Source organism: Neodiprion fabricii, chromosome 5 (assembly GCF_021155785.1).
Source record: "Neodiprion fabricii isolate iyNeoFabr1 chromosome 5, iyNeoFabr1.1, whole genome shotgun sequence".
NCBI classification, from domain to species: domain Eukaryota; kingdom Metazoa; phylum Arthropoda; class Insecta; order Hymenoptera; family Diprionidae; genus Neodiprion; species Neodiprion fabricii.
In genome coordinates, this window is record NC_060243.1 from 20,077,655 (window position 1) to 20,093,699 (window position 16,045).

The 16,045-nt window shown below is 37.4% G+C and overlaps 3 protein-coding genes and 1 long non-coding RNA gene across 4 annotated transcripts in view; 2 read left to right on the forward strand and 2 right to left on the reverse strand.

The window, feature by feature from the left end:
• The window catches only part of LOC124183960 (histone demethylase UTY), a 57,184-nt gene extending 48,608 nt beyond the window's left edge, over positions 1-8,576 (reverse strand). The window contains exons 1-3 of the mRNA XM_046573187.1: positions 8,210-8,576; positions 5,964-6,232; positions 5,734-5,842 (exon numbers count right to left, since the gene is read on the reverse strand). Coding sequence (XP_046429143.1) covers positions 5,734-5,842; positions 5,964-6,232; positions 8,210-8,277 — 446 coding nt within the window. The 5' untranslated portion in view covers positions 8,278-8,576. The remainder of the gene's footprint in view (positions 1-5,733; positions 5,843-5,963; positions 6,233-8,209) is intronic.
• LOC124183963 lies at positions 7,388-9,029 on the forward strand. The gene is made up of 3 exons (XR_006871097.1): positions 7,388-7,582; positions 8,032-8,035; positions 8,570-9,029. It is a non-coding gene; the product is annotated as an uncharacterized LOC124183963 (long non-coding RNA).
• A 1,579-nt stretch (positions 9,030-10,608) lies between these two features.
• Positions 10,609-11,733, forward strand: LOC124182151 (28S ribosomal protein S14, mitochondrial). The gene is made up of 3 exons (XM_046569035.1): positions 10,609-10,825; positions 11,242-11,382; positions 11,463-11,733. Exons 1-3 carry the CDS (start codon positions 10,751-10,753, stop codon positions 11,643-11,645), a joined length of 399 nt encoding a protein of 132 aa, XP_046424991.1. The 5' UTR covers positions 10,609-10,750; the 3' UTR covers positions 11,646-11,733.
• Positions 11,734-11,942: 209 nt separating this feature from the next.
• Positions 11,943-15,596, reverse strand: LOC124181999 (ionotropic receptor 21a). Its single transcript, XM_046568775.1, has 9 exons — positions 15,177-15,596; positions 14,662-14,861; positions 14,436-14,558; positions 14,201-14,362; positions 13,789-14,030; positions 13,573-13,713; positions 12,926-13,118; positions 12,640-12,844; positions 11,943-12,327 (listed from the first exon to the last, which is right to left on the reverse strand). The coding sequence occupies exons 1-9, from the start codon at positions 15,594-15,596 to the stop codon at positions 12,019-12,021; spliced, it is 1,995 nt and encodes a 664-aa protein (XP_046424731.1). The 3' UTR covers positions 11,943-12,018.
• Positions 15,597-16,045: the final 449 nt, after the last annotated feature.

The window sequence follows — 16,045 nt, forward strand, 5'->3', positions numbered from 1 at the left end:
ATATTAGTTGTTCGTATATTGAACCCAGCACGCGGGGTCGTTAAACCCACAAGCTCGGTCGGTCGCTAACTCTCTTTCTCTCTTTTTACCTTCTCCGTCGCCGAGGAGGCTCGTGCGGTTGGCGCGCATCCCGCATCGCGCAACCGCCGCGACAACTACGTAGCGTCGACGACGACTGACTGCGTGACGACGTGACGTCACACGTGGAGGAGAGGCGACTACGTAGTTGTGCCTAGCGTACAACGCACGCCGCATAGAGCGAGGTCGCAAGTATGCGTGAAGAACGATGCGCGCAATCGCAATTGCAAGAAGCGCACGCGGTGATGAGAGGTGAGCGCGTGGTTTCGTGCGCTCCTGTAACGTTGGCGGCCCGAGGGTAGGAGTGAAGGGAAGGGGTGTTGCTCGTAAACTAGGGGGCCGGCTGTGACGTGGCGGGCGTTGATTGGTCGGCCATTACGCGATTCCGACCCTGGCCGAGTCAGACCGAGCAACTCCCCACCGATATTAGAATTGTTACTTGACGTGCGTCTAATGTGACGCACGAAAATAATAAAAAAAAAACTACCCGCGATGCTCGATTATTCTGAATCCCGATTGGCATCTGTAACGATGATTATGACCAAGGTTGGTTATCATGAGGTCACAGGATGTTATGGTGAAACTGACGCAATTTCTTTCACAAAGAGAGTAAGACGAAACTTTCTGGCATCTCGATGAAAATTTGCAGTCACAGCTACGCTCGTACACGTACAACGTACAACGGATCTCGTTATGTGGTGTATAGTACATCATCGTCTAATAATGAACGTCGACACCACACACGCAACGATCAGTGCACCATATTTTAGTATTGAAATATTGAGATTTTGTCCATTTCTATTATCTTATTTTTTCAAATTTTCATCTTTTACCCAAGTTATATTGTATAGTAATTTCTCATGCATATACATACATACAAAACTTCATAGATATATCGGTGTATCGACCTTTGTGAATATGGAAAATAAAAATCAAAAAAAAAAAAAAATAAAAAATTCAGACACTCCATAAATAATTGCAATATAAGCCAAACGAACCAGCCAGCCAGTCAGCCGCGTCTGGATCAATTTAACGGTAAAATTTTTTTCCGCGGCGCTAGGTATTACATACCGATGCATATACATACATGTATAAATTTATGTACTATGTATTTGTATGTGTACATGCAGAGATTCCCCGGGCGAGCAGCGACGGGACTTGCGCCAAGTACTAACTGTAAGCTGGTACCAACGGCAATACTGCAATATTGTGTACACTGTACATCTATACGTGATACGGGTATGTGCGACGGGTATATATAAGTAAATGCAGATATCTATATACCTTCTAGAGTTTGTTGACTCTCGGTTTCAGCACAACGCGATGCCGCGCGACGAGACGCGACGACGTGGCTGACCATGACCTGGGCTAACGATTCTCGATTCGACATTATAATATAGACGCGTAATGGAGGGTAGGGGTAAAAAAAAACCGGAATTACCGATTGACAGAAGGACCGAAATATTGAATTTTCATGCACCCGAAAATCTTATTCGTAGAATTTAAGAATGTGACAAGTCCAAGTAACGAAAATTGAGAATATTGAAATTCGAAATACTGAAAGACAAAATATAGAAAGGTCGAAACATAGAATTAGATTCTAGAGTATGGTATTCTATGTGTGACCTTTCTAGTCTTTTACTGTCCACGCTTGGACTTTCAACATTTTGAAATTCTACATATCAAGCTTTCGCTTTTTTAAAAATTCGATATTGTGGCCCCATTTTTACTCCTACTCCATTGGATATATAAAAATGTATACACGTTATGTGAATATAATATGAATTTCAATTAACTCAAATAAATTTCGAATGACTTCAGATGAGTTTTAAAAACTTGAAGTAATTTCAAACAGACTTTTTAAGTGCATTCCAGATAATATGTACGTTAAGTGAATGTAAATGGCTTGCGATGACTTGGTGCGAATTCGACTCATTGTCAATTTAAATCGCACGAAGGCTTGCAAGTGACTAATTCCAAAGACGTCGGGTAAATGCAGATGAATTTTAGTGACTCCACGTGAATTCAATCGAAATAACTCAATTTAATTGAAATCACTTCAATAAGTTAATTCAACAATACAAAGACTTGCATAAGTGAATAATTCCAGAGTTCAAGTGATTTCCGAAGACTAAGTAAATTTAAATAATTCAGTGACTTCGCATGAATCCAACTCAAATCAAATTACAAAAAGATTTGTAAGTAAGCTCCAAAAACTTCAACTGAAAATTGTTGACTAGGAATTCAAAATATTTCTATGTCTACTTTTTCACTTATAAAAAGATATGTATTTTGTTTATAAATAAAAAAAAATTGTACATTCATCTAGTGAGGTGAACGTGCAACTTTCGCTTACAACTATTTTTGTTTTGGAAAAACCCTGTAAGCTTTCAATTTATAGTATTTTTGACGATACGATTAAAGGAATTTTGAAGTCGAAATTTCGAAATTTTTCATTAAGTTTTCGAGTAAAATGACCACTAGGGACTTATGTAGTCTTGCACCTTCCCTAACCCAACATGACATCAACCTCTGACCCAGATCTCTTAAACGTTCGATACTCGACGTCCTAGATCTCAGCAAATATAAGTGTACGATATAATATAACTTTCCCTGCGATGCACAACGCAGTGTTTAGATACAGCTTATACTCGATGTATCGTAAACCATACAATAATTACAGTACTTAAAATATGTCTATGAAAAATATATTATATACGACAAAGAAAGAGATTTCAAAAAATTTGAAAATAGAAAGTATGCACAGAAAGGGTACACTGAAGGTAAAGTGAATGATTTTCTACATTTAATTGGTTGGTAAGAATAGAAGAGACATAAAAAAATAGACAATGTGTCGTAGATTCACAATTAAAGTTCGAAGCCTAAATATACTAGTGATATCTCAAAAAAAAAAATAAATAAATAAATAAATAAATAAATTCTGCAGTTCCTTTTCCACTTTTTTCTCGTTTCATCTTGTCTCAAAATAGGAATGCAGTCACAATTTTTTCAAAAGGTGGTAGAAAAGAATAATGCGACAAGAAAAATCTGCCCCCTATTTTACAGAGACTCCGTCACGGACTTTCCTATATTCTCGCCTACACTGTGTAAAATTCAGTTTATAGGATGTATAGCTGTGTGTGTGCGTACAGTTAAACATACATACAATATGTACGAAGGAACGAAGCTAGAAAGAAAAGGTAAACCGGAAATCGATATTCCCCCTCTGTGTATATAACTTAAACGTGTATAAGCATATATACAGAGACAAGAATATGTATAAAGAGAACCGCTGGTTAAACGACGACGCCTGCAATCTACAGAGAGGGATATGGAAGGAAGGAAAAAAGAAATTGGTGGGGAAAAACGAGAGAGAAGATTACATGAGGTAGAAAGAAAAACAATTTTTCTTTTCTTTCAAGTTATAGAATCTATACAAAGAATTGTACGTATGTGGTTTATTTTTTAATTGTTTTATTGTACATGCGCGTGGGTGAGTTTGAAGTCACATATACTTAGGTATGTATAATTAAATGCGGTCGACGGAAGCGGAAACATCAATCGTGAAAATTTTTATTTCTATTTCTAAAGTTTATAATTGTAGCAATGTGAAGAAAATGAAAAGTGAAAAGAGCAAAATTCCTATCTAAGACTTGAAAAATGTTTCTCAGAATTTAAAAGAAAATTCTTGGTAACGAAGAATGAAATTTGATATGCTGATCGAGAAAATAGGAAATTGAAAAACTGACTGGAATCGTTAAGGAAATCTGAAATCAACCAAAATCGAAGCGAGATAGGAACGTCAGGTCAATCAAAGGATGATAAGAAAATTTTGTTCAAATTTAAAAAGAACAGAATCTGCGATGACGCTAGGGAAATTGAAAAGTTTCAAGCTTCTAAGTAATTATAGGATAAAGGACAAAAGATAAAGGGAAAGCTCTAGAGGGTATTGAATTCCCGATAAAGAGTGATGAGAAGCCTTTAAAAAACGAAGGAGTGAATTTTTGTATCGGCATGCAAATAATGAAAAAGGGAGGGAAAATATAGAATTGTGGAATAATAATTATTGTGTCCAATTCTATAGTTTATTAGGATCTTCCCGTTTGTCGACAAATACATAGGTTCGATACTAATATGGCACCGAATAGTAGAACGAAACGGAAACCGCGTGTTTTATTCATCCCCCATTTTATTTCGTTTCGTCGCGCCTATCTCGCCATCGGGCGTGTGGAGTTTGTCACGTACGCTGCTTTGCTTTGCCTCGTTTCGACGGTCGCGCCGCTCTGCGCGTGCGGCTCCGCAGTTGATTCAAACAAACCCCGTGAGAGGGGAGAAAAAATAGAAGAGGAAGACCTGAGTGGAAAAAAAGCATGCGAGACAAGAGAACTGCGACTTCGTCGGTAACGAAAGCTTTTTACCGTCGGTCGGTAACAAGGCCCTAAGATTCTTTGGCCAACGATCGGTATCTATTTATCGCCGGTAATTAAAATTCATCATCGGAAGATAACAAATATAAGTGCGACCCCTTTTTTTTACTAACAAAATTTTTGCAGTATTTCGCTTCTTTCCTCTCTGTCCATCAAGAGAAATGGCACAAAAGAGGAAATGGGAGAAAAAAACTCAACCGACGCCGAGGGTCGGGAGAAATAAAGGAACATAAAATTAGATAATTAATTATGTAGGAAACTACATAAGTATAAGCAATAAGAGCTGAAATTACTCGAACTCTGTCATATTCTTTCAATCTCTTATAACATTAAATATTGTGAATAGCGTGCATGAACCATCCAAACAATGCCCACGAGCCGATGACTCTACTTCAAGGCTAACGACTACCTAACTCAACTCCACTCTTCAGACGCTGACCCGCTGAGACATATTTAATAAGCATTATCGCAACAACTTTTCACGAGTTTTCTTATCATTTGATTTTTATTAAAATCATACCCATATCACACTAATTGTAAGTCATATTATATTAGGTTTTTTTTCAAATTTCGATCATTTAAAAAAAATTCTGAAAACATAGAAAAGATTGTTAACCACGACGGACCAAGCCGAAAATTTGTGATATGAAAAGCAGTTTTAGTGAAAATTTTTTCAAAACAATCAAAGGATACAAACAATATTTAAAATCAGAAATCTATGAATGGAATAAAATCTAATCAATAATTTTTTGATATTTATTTGGATCAAATTATTGAAAACTTCATTGAAAAACACACAATTTGAGGGAAAAAAACATTCGAATTGATTCATTTTTGAAAAAATCATGAGCATTTAAAAATAAATCCAAAATTGTGAAAAATTCACACCTCGTGAATGGCTGGATAAAATTAGGACCAAATTCTATGGTAAGTTGAGTTGGCATAAAATGCCCCATATATATATGTATATACTTGTTTTCGTGAAAAGAACAAAATGCTGTAATATTACGAAAGGAAGACGAAAAGAGGAAGGGAAAGCGCAGCTGTGATTAAAAATCACAAAAGTTGACCTACAATACAAATATTTAACAATATCGATGGTGACAGTAAATGATACGAATTTGCTGACCAAACGAGACATTATTTTTCCGATCGCTCAAACAACTGTCCAGGCATCAGATTAAGATACTGAATTTTGGGAAGTTTTATTACTTAAGTTATTACTCACCACTGGAATGCATTGAAGTGAAAATAAACAAGCCCCTGTCCATAAAGAAACGATGTGTCCTTCCAGTAGTCGGTTTTCAGAGCGTAGAACTTTTGGTATGCAGACATCGCTGTGAAAGTAAACAGCAAAAACGAAATATTGAGTAGTAGAAATTGACTGGCATATGGATTTCGCAAGACATTTCTCTACAAACAAGGAAAATGGCATGTGTAGATCCTAATATTTCTCACCTTTGGTGTAATCTTCGAGCAGCAAGTGAAAATGGCCCAGCTTGCAGTAAGTTTTAGGATCGATACTGATCCCTTTTTCATCATCGTCATCCTTAAACTCGTCTGAGTTTATGCTCGATTTCACCTCGGTACTATCGGCAGCTCTTCTTCTCTGTTTCTGTGCCTGCGCTTGCGATAGCATTCTCTCAAGGTATTTTATCGCTCTGACGACTAGAGCCTTCTTTTTGGATTGTTCCGGCGAGTTCAATTTTAGAAAACCAAATTGCCGACTGCATCAAAACATGAAAAGCAGAAAAAGAATGAAATCAACGACTTAGTTTATTAATAAAATAAAAACGATAATATACGACGAGATATGACATACGTGGAATTCTACAACTAAATTAAATAAAACAGTAAGAGGATGTTACATGTTTGAGAAATGAAGTAAAGAAAAATGCGGTAATTTGTCTTATTCATTCATTTGTTTATTATTCAAAAATTCTTCATTCGATTCGTATTTCAGTACTGGCATCTATCTATTACTATTTGCAAAGCAAATAATATAACGGGCAAATGTTATATTGACAACTATTTATTTTTCAAATATCGACCACAGAAACAAGTTGCGTAAACATTGGGTTGGTTAAACATTAGCATTGTACCACCAGTTTCAGGGTGTGCGAAAAGAATTTTTCTAGGAAAGAAAAAAAATCGATATTAGCAACCCTTTATCAATATACATAATTTAACGTGTATTATCTCTTTTATATTTACAAATGAATACAGTATGACATTTTTTGCGATCCTTTTATATCAGCATTTCGCTGTAATGCGCTTTAGATAATCTTTCGGAACGGTAATGCAAATTTTTTGTAAAATATAAAAAAGATAATACATGTTAAAGGGGTACTAAAATAGATTTTTCACTCTAATAAGAAAATCATTTTCGCACACTCTAAAATTGGTACTACAGTGCTCAGTCATTTGCAGGTTCCTTTTTCAACCAGAGATGAACATTTTTTGCATGTGCATGTATAAAAATCGAATTTTTTTTTAAATGAGAAACACCCTAATGTATATCCATATACACATATGAACGATTTAATTTTAAATATCGAACGCGACGAGGTGCTCGATTATTGTTTTTTATTTAATCCTTGGTTGCGAATTTGTTGAAACAAAATTCTACGAAAATTAATACGATAAACCTGCAATGATAATATACGGAACGCGGTTATGTAGAACGCGACGAGGAAGCGATCCGAAAAAAGAAGAAATGATAAATAGAGCCGGAGAAAGGGAGGTAAAGGGTGTCAGTAGGTTGTTGCCGGGCGAGAAGTCATAGCAGAAACAAGGATGAAGTCCCGTTGTGTTATCAAATCTCCCGCTCATTCTGTCCTCGCGTACGTTAATTAAGAAGTTCCGAGACTCGAGTCAATTCAAAGATAGGCCAGGCTAGGTTAGCTTGGGTTATATTGGAGGTTAGAATCATGAGTTCTGTTCTTCTATGACACCAAATTAGAAATAGGTTAGAGTTAGAATCACGCGCGGTTTAGGTCAGGTCAGGTTAGAATACATTAATTCTATCGTAAACAGATTGAAATCAGGATGATATCAGGCGATATTAAGTTAAGGACGTAAGAATCGAGGATTTCATTATACTTGATTGCAAATAATTGTATAAGGAATAAAAAACTATATTGTAGACAGGTTCGAATCAGGATAATATTAGACGATATCGATATCAGACAGAGGTTAGGATCAGAGATTAGGTTAGCTCGTTTCAGGTTATGTTCGAGAAATTGGAAATTAAGTGTAATTGGTTATGGATTGCTCAAGACAGTCAGCCAAATGTGAGCCATTGAACATAGACGCAGCATAAATTTTCTGCCATTAACAGTTTTGATTAACGCCGCAATCACATATGAAAGTGTGAATATAGGATACTGCGATGTCACCTTTGCACTCCCGGCGCTCTTTTGCCCTCTTTAAAACAGTAAATCCTGGCCGATTGTCTTTTGCATTCCTTAGTCAGCGGAATATTCCAGCAGAACCGGGAAAACAGGAGAAAAACGAGACATTGAAGAGAAGTTGCAAGAACATTATTGTTGCGATAGCAACAATTTGTTAAAAACCATTGCGTTTCATGTTTTCTGGTCCCTCCTTTTCTTTCGTTTATCTAAATTATTATTGATGAATGGTTTTGAAACACCTACCAACAACTAGAGCATATGTATTTTATAAACGCGAATGTATGCACATACCTATCGAGCTCCGATAGGATCTGCAGTTCCTGTGGAGTCAGATTAATATCGTCTGTCTCTTGGGCCATTTTATTGCACTTCACAATTATTTATTAAACACCTGCAGTCGGACTAACTCGCTGTCAATTGCGTTTTACTTTATACAATTATTTATCTATTCATTTATTTATTATCAGTTTCAACGTTATCATTGTTATTATAGTAGGTACCCATTATTACGATATACATGTAGCCATTACTGTATATGTAATACACTGTATTTTCAACTTTGTTATCGTTATTATCGCGATAATTAACATTGTCTTTCACGTGAATCGCACGAGAAAGTCTGGCAGATAATTTTTATTTTTTACTTTCCAGAACGAAAGATGAAGCGAAAAGATGCCAAAAAGAGAAAGAAAAATAAACACTAAGAAGATTGAAGAAGTAATTTTTCCCACATCGTCATGATTGCATTATTGCTATACCATACACCACTGTGGTATCGTTGCTGCAGTTTTAAAGTCATGTACATGCAAACTCTCACACACGAAACATAACCGGCAGAAACGGTATTATAAACGATATACACAGCAAAATGTTGGCATAAATTTGGTAAATTTACGGTAAATACACGACCGCGATTAAGATAATGCGGATAATTGTCGGCGTTTGGTGACTAAAATCGCATGGTACGATGTGGCGACACATTTTCCTAATAATATGTGTAACATGAAGTATTTGTTTACTTTTTTAAATTTATTCATTAGTTTTATACTGTTACATATTTATATTATTTAATAAACAACACAGAGCTGTCATGTGCTGTTCTTCACTCTCACACACTGAGAAACGTTTTTTTTTCCCCGTTTCAAACAATTTAGCGCTCTCTCTCCTCTTTCTGCTCCCTCTCGGTTTATACATATGTGCTTACGTATGTATGTACGTACCGATGTATGCACGCATATGCAGAAGTGAAAAATGATAATACGATATTTTATTTACAAACGATGCTCTGTGATTAGCGCTCTTCTTATTGGGATCTTGTTGCCGCCAAATTTTCGGCCTCGCTTTCCAATTGTTGCTAACAGGTTGAAAAGAAGGTCGAAATTCCCCGTGTCCCTTTCGGCTACGCCACCGACGACACACGCGACCACGTCCACGACTTGGACGGAGCAGCACCGAACACCATTTTCAACAACACCGACGGACTCGGCTCGCTGGCTTTGCCGTCTGATGCCGCCAAGCTCGAATCTAAGACTATTCGACTCAGCCTTGCCAACTCTCTGGTGGCAACAGGTCGAACTTAAACTGGAACTGAACCGTAGTTTGAACCTCCAGGACCGTACCAAGATTTGGCGGAGTACACTTTTGTTCTTTATATTTTATGGTCGTATAATTACCACGATTTTACTTCTTTAATCAAGGATCAGACAGGTTTTAACCAAATTAATGATATTTTTACATTCAAGAATATTTTAAACTAACGATAAAGGTTTTCCATTACACGAAGTAGTTGCTGGAGACTTAAAGAAAACATCGTTTTCTTTATTTTTGATTCAATAATTGAAAACAGATAACCAGAACTGTGAATTACTGGAACAGTTTCTTTATACTTCTGTATTTGATTTTTTTGCAATATCAGAGGTTAACAAAAAATTACGTAAGTTCCTAAAATATTTCCAGTCCAGCATATTACCGTACAAATACGGTCCTGACCGTACGGTTGGCAACGTTGATTCGACTTAACACCGGAAACTGCGGAACACGAAATCCCGAAGGCGTGAATTTAAACTGCGCTCTAACTGAGATTGGGAGCGATCACGGACGTAGGAAATATAACTGAACGACGCCTGGCTATTAAACCACTAGATAAAATTAAAATGATGCCGACCTCCAGCGCTTCCTGTGTTTGCAGCTGAAACTATGCATGTATCTACCCATTCTACCGCAGAGTAGGTAAGACCAAAGGAGACACTCGGAAGCTAATGTAATTCCAACCATTTTACGCGTGTGTGTTATATGTGTGCGAAAATGCCTTTAAAATATTGCCACGAGACGGAAAAATTTACAGACGATTGTTCCCGGCAAAATTTTTAGCGATGCGGTAACTTCTCCATCGCCCGGAGCCGTTTAATACGCAATCCCACGGCCACACAAGATCCCTTCGAACAACCGCCTTTAACAGCCTTTAGCCAACGATTGCCGCCAGCAAGCAGATTGCAGTAATAATTCTATTTTTCGTGCCACGAAAATGTCCTCAAAATATGGCAGGTCAGATCGATAACATCAAACGACTTAATTCTTTACAAACGGAAACGTGCGCGGGCTTATGTTCAGTGCAGTGACCAGCAGCGAGAGAGAGATAATTGTGTTTCATACTGTCCGCACTTGTCTAATACGTGGTTACTACCTCGTATAAAAACATTACCCGTCAGAGCAAAAGAGTGCTGTGCATCAGTGGGGTGTTCGAAAGTGCCTCTAGGCCACTGAAATATCAGTGGTTTGGGCCATGAAGTAAAAGGGTTTAAGAGCATTTCAGAGTTGTTACACGATACAAACATGTCCGCCTTAGGCACCGGAGTCTCAGTCTTGTCAAAATACATTTGGAAAGCTCCCGAGCTTGCAGGATTTGGCGTAAGTTACCGAAGCCCAAAATGATCATGAGGTGAAAACATAAACCGAGTAATGCCATCGCTCAAACTTGATAAAACTTAACCTAACCTATCCTAACCTATTCTAGCATAATTCTGTTTTTACTACACTTAATAAAGACCTTTCATCGTTACCTTTAGTTTTTTTTTTTTTCTTTTGCGTAAACGATTCGCAGCACTTGTCCGGAATCATAGAAGAACCAGCTTCATGGCGACTATATTATTTCACGACTCAAAGATTTCACTTAATCCCTGGAAGCGACCTGTGACCAAAGTTATATTGTGGTTCTCTTTCTTTTTTCGCTCTCATTCATCGTACAATATATTCTAAATAAAATTCCCATTTAGAATAACAAAAAGTATTGCTGACAGTAACTGGAATATTATTTTTATTATCAGTTTCAGCAAGTTCGTAACAAATGGGTCGGATGGAAAATGATACGTGACGTCAAGCGGAGGAACCTGGTCAAGCAACATGCTCCTGAAAGGCTGAGGATCAATTCTATCAGGAAAAATAACATCCTTCCTCCGGAACTCAGGGTAAATATTTTATCACCTGCGATAATGGTATATCTTCAAATCTCATCCATGTCGTTCATCTTTCTAATATTTTTTCGCAGGAAATTGCAGATCAAGAAATCGCGGCGTTCCCACGTGATTCTGGCTTCACAAGGATTCATAATCGATGCGTCATTACTTCGAGAGCGAGAAGTGTTATTCCGCGGTGGAGAGTTTCTCGTATTGTTTTTCGTGACCTTGCAGATCACAACCTGCTATCTGGCGTTCAACGTGCCATGTGGTAGATTTATATATCTGTAACAGCTTTTGCAACTTGTAGATAAAATTTCTTTAAAAATAGAATAATAATAATAATGATAATGATAACTCCAACTTTAATTTTTCTGTCTTTTATTGTCTTGCATCCGTATGCAAATGAAAAATATTTTTGCTATTAATGTGCAAACCGTTAAATTTTAGGGTAGGTAATTATAGAATATAAGATTCCAAAACGCATTGCAAACTGCTCGAAGAATGTCATTAAATTTGAATATTGATGTTCGAAAATGACATATTTTATTTCAACAGCGATTGATGCTTTATCAGTTTTCATTGATTCTTGACAATATAAAATAATACTATAGGAATAACTGATTGTATTAGAAAATTACATTCAATTTAAATGCTGTTTCTAAAATATCTCGTGACGTTTTGAATTTCGTATTCCAACGGATAATCGTCGATTCCGTAATTCTGGACTCCGTAAGATAAGTCATCGTTTGATTTCGCGTCCGTTTCGCTGGCGTTTCGGCTTCTGGACTTAGCACTACAGCCCTTGCTTAATTTTCGGTAGATGCATTCAAGGATTAAAAGAAGTAGCGATATCAGGACGCCTGATCCCAGAACTATAAACATACCCTGAATGTCATCCAGCGTCAACTGTCGCTCTTCCGTTGACGGTATATGCAATGTTTTCTCAGTACTGACCTTGAATATAAAAAAATAATTCAATCAGGTTTCATTCACCGTCAACATCGTGAAAACATCTGACCATTGCTGTAACTGGTAGAAACCAATTTTCATGAGAACCCGAATCCATCCTGTTTTGCAATTATCTTGGTCATAGTGAAATGCTCATCTTCAATAATCAAATTTCGAATTGACATTCGAATTCAACACCCGTTTTATAAAATACTCGGTAATCAATTTTCACACAGTTCTGAATATTTGAATAAATTTCTCCCAATTTTAGTTCACCATATATTGTGCCATTTTGCATGAAATAAAAATTTCACCCACTTGCAAAAGTTTACCAGTAGATGATCGTTGAACGTCCCATTTAACATCAGACGTTATTTTCTGCACGAGTCCAGCCTGATTAGCTCGTTGAGCGACTTTGCTCATCGATTCCGTGTACGTTGAGTCCTTCGGAAAGGCTATAGTGACCCCGAATTGCACGAAGCATTCGCGACTTATGTGCATCAATGATCGTTTTGTTTTCCAGCTGTGAATAATCGTCGGTACTCATCAGTTTCACGTTCTTAATGACGCATCATTATCGTTATTGGTGTATTCTCATCCTTACTTTGGGGCAAAATCCGCTTGTACAATGTACTCAAGCATTGCTCTTGAGCCGAGTAAAGCGTAGGGCCAAAAATAGGCTCGACTGGCGTTTCGTATACCCTCCGCAAGCGTCGGTACCAATTCTAAATTCTTTAATAGCTTCACTATATTCGGATCACTGCTGTTCTTGAAAAAGTACTCCCAACCGTCGTGATCTGCAGCGAACGAGATAATAACTCCAAGAAAAGATTTACCTTTGAATAGCTATAACGCAAGAGATATTGTAATCTCAAAAAAAAACCGAAATATCATAGTACTAAGGTTATAGAATACAGTTAGACGTTTTCGCCCTACATCCTTCTAATCAAAGTAATCCAACGTAACAGGTAAGAATCATAAACAGAAATTTAATACAGATTAAGATCTAGTAGATAAACTTTTTCGAATAGATCGTTATAGTACGTATTTTGAAAGGCTAAGACAAATCGACGTTCAATATTTTAGAATCGGTTTCAATGTAGTCGACGATGTAATTCGAATCTTCAAAGTTAGCGAATGGCTGTAATTCGTAACTGAAACTGCTTCTGTGTTCACGACTGTTAATAACATGGTGTGGAAGAGACTCGATAGAGTTTCGCGCCAATTACAGTAAAGAAGGTAAGATATTACCCAGAGTTCCCACGCGATATCGATAGTAAAGAAGCTGATCGCTCGTTTCGATGGCGGCTGGATATGCGGGAATCGTTATAAAGGCAATAATCGAACTGGTGTAGCACGATGTTATAATTATCGTAAATACCCAGTAAAGACCTGTAGCAAGAAGGACAAGGGCGTGATATCGTCAAATTTTCATTGTATCATTGAATAATCACCATAAATTCTTACCGATCAGAATCGCAGATGCATTTTGTGCGAGTCCCTCGTAAACAAGGGGACTTCTGATGGTGAAGCAATTTGTAAACGTGCTAAAGACGAACCAGAACATTTCCATCAATTCTTTAGGCCGCGTCACGAGCCTTAGTAAATTACTCTTGCTGCTCAGCGTCAAAGGTATGATTGCTCCAAGATATGCGAATATCAGGGTGACCCAAACCGACTGACGAAACGGTCCCAAAACCGCTCGGTATCTGTTGTAGAGTGACACAAAGTAATCGGAATAATTATCGGTTTGGTAGATAGAAAACCATTTTTTCTTCCTCAGTAGAAACTGGATTCGTGAATACAAAAACAATATGTACTATTATTTAATTAAGTTTTCTAGCGATGCATTAATTAAAAATAATTATAGTCGCTCTACTTTGGCAATGCGGTAGAGGTTAATGATATGAATGCAGCGCAATCGTGAGTGTGAGGGTACATCGTGTCGAAACCTCTCATCAGGTCGACTGATCTGTACAAACCACCCAAACCCATTGATGCTTTACCCGAAGAAATATCCCGCATAACTGCGTTGACGGGGCTGAAAAAATTCCGGAATATTTGCCATTGTACATGTATCTGTTAATACAGCGTATTTTTATATTAATTTACACCTTAGTGAATCCCTAGGTGTAGGATCTCGAACGTCGATTGTGAAATTTAATATCTTGCTCAGTAGCCTTATCACTCTGATGTCCACACCGTCCCACTGGACAGTATCGGTAGACGGAGTTACCCTGAAAAATAAAAACAGTGTATTCGAAGAATATTCTTACGAGATTGTTCTGCAGTAAATCTTTTTTTGTTGCCATATTTACTTTTCCATTATTATTTACACACCGTCGAAATGCGAAGGGAGGCTTATGCATAGCTGATACGCGGAATCTATGACCATTAAATCCAGACTCCAATTTCTGTGGGAATAGAACTTTTTCAGGCTTCGTCAAACGATCCTTGATCCATGAAGTTAGTATCACAGGGCGACTTGATCCAATTCCATCGCTGTACAATTCGTGCGTGTAAAGCACAAACGATCCCTCCTTTTTGAAGACGAGGAAAAAATGATAAACGGACATCAATTAACATGACGGCGTGTTCGTTGAAGGATAAAAAGTTTAATTTGCGTTTCGCGACGTGGGTACCATTTCAAAATTTGAGTTATTGACGTTTTTCAACTACGTCCGAACTAAAAAATCCGGTAGGACTCAAATTTTCGCATTTATAAAACTCGCTTGAAAGAACGCGAGGACTAAAGTCACGAGGTGAAGACACGGGCCATTCTATGACAGCCATTTTGACGATTTTGGTTGCAGAGTGCAAATTTGATTGATTAACAAGCCGCATCCTTTAATTACCTTGGCTGTTCTGCTCGTGCTGCGTGCGATAATTAATAAATTTTTGTATAACCTTGAAACCGGGCTTTTTAAAAACTCGAGAACATCCCAGGTGGATGCACCGGTAACTACGACAACCTTTCCGTCGCTTTGTTGCTCTAACGCATTTCGTACGTTGTTTAAGTTCTCCAAAAACAAAATGTGATTCCGGCAGGCTTCGAGAGCGTGTAGAAAATCGTCGGTCAGTTTCACTCGCTTCTTCACGTAAGTTGATGGGAGATTTTTCAAAAATTCTTCCAACACTGTTCCGTATCTTGTTTCGAACGCATCGTCGTACAAAATTACCGTCGTACTGCAATCGTTGAAATAGTTTTCACCGACGTGAGTCAAAAGTCCTAAGAGGCTTTCAGATTCAAGATTTGGATTTAAAGCCGTTAGCATTCTTTCCCTTGTCTCAAATCTCCCAAATTTTTCTGCAGTCCATACCGATTTTGATCCCGATAAAATCATCCCAAGTATCATTAAATTCGTGGCCGAGAAAATCCACATCTCACCAATTTTCACCGAAATTTTCATTCCTGCTTAGATATAAGTTATTATGGAATGCTACGCTACGACTGCAGATGGCAAACGAAGAACTAAATAAAAGAATTGAAGGGCACCTGAATCGCCTCTAATATACCATCATACCTGTATTAATTTTTATTGATCATTACTACAGAATGATGTTAGTGGAATCACCACCCACGATGAGGCATAAGCAACGTACCTCGGGTTATTGGCTATTGATTTATCAGATTCACTATTTTGTTTTATATGCTTACTTTATATTAATTATTATTATCATTGTGATTATCAAATATTTATTATATTTTTCTTGAAGTTTGCCG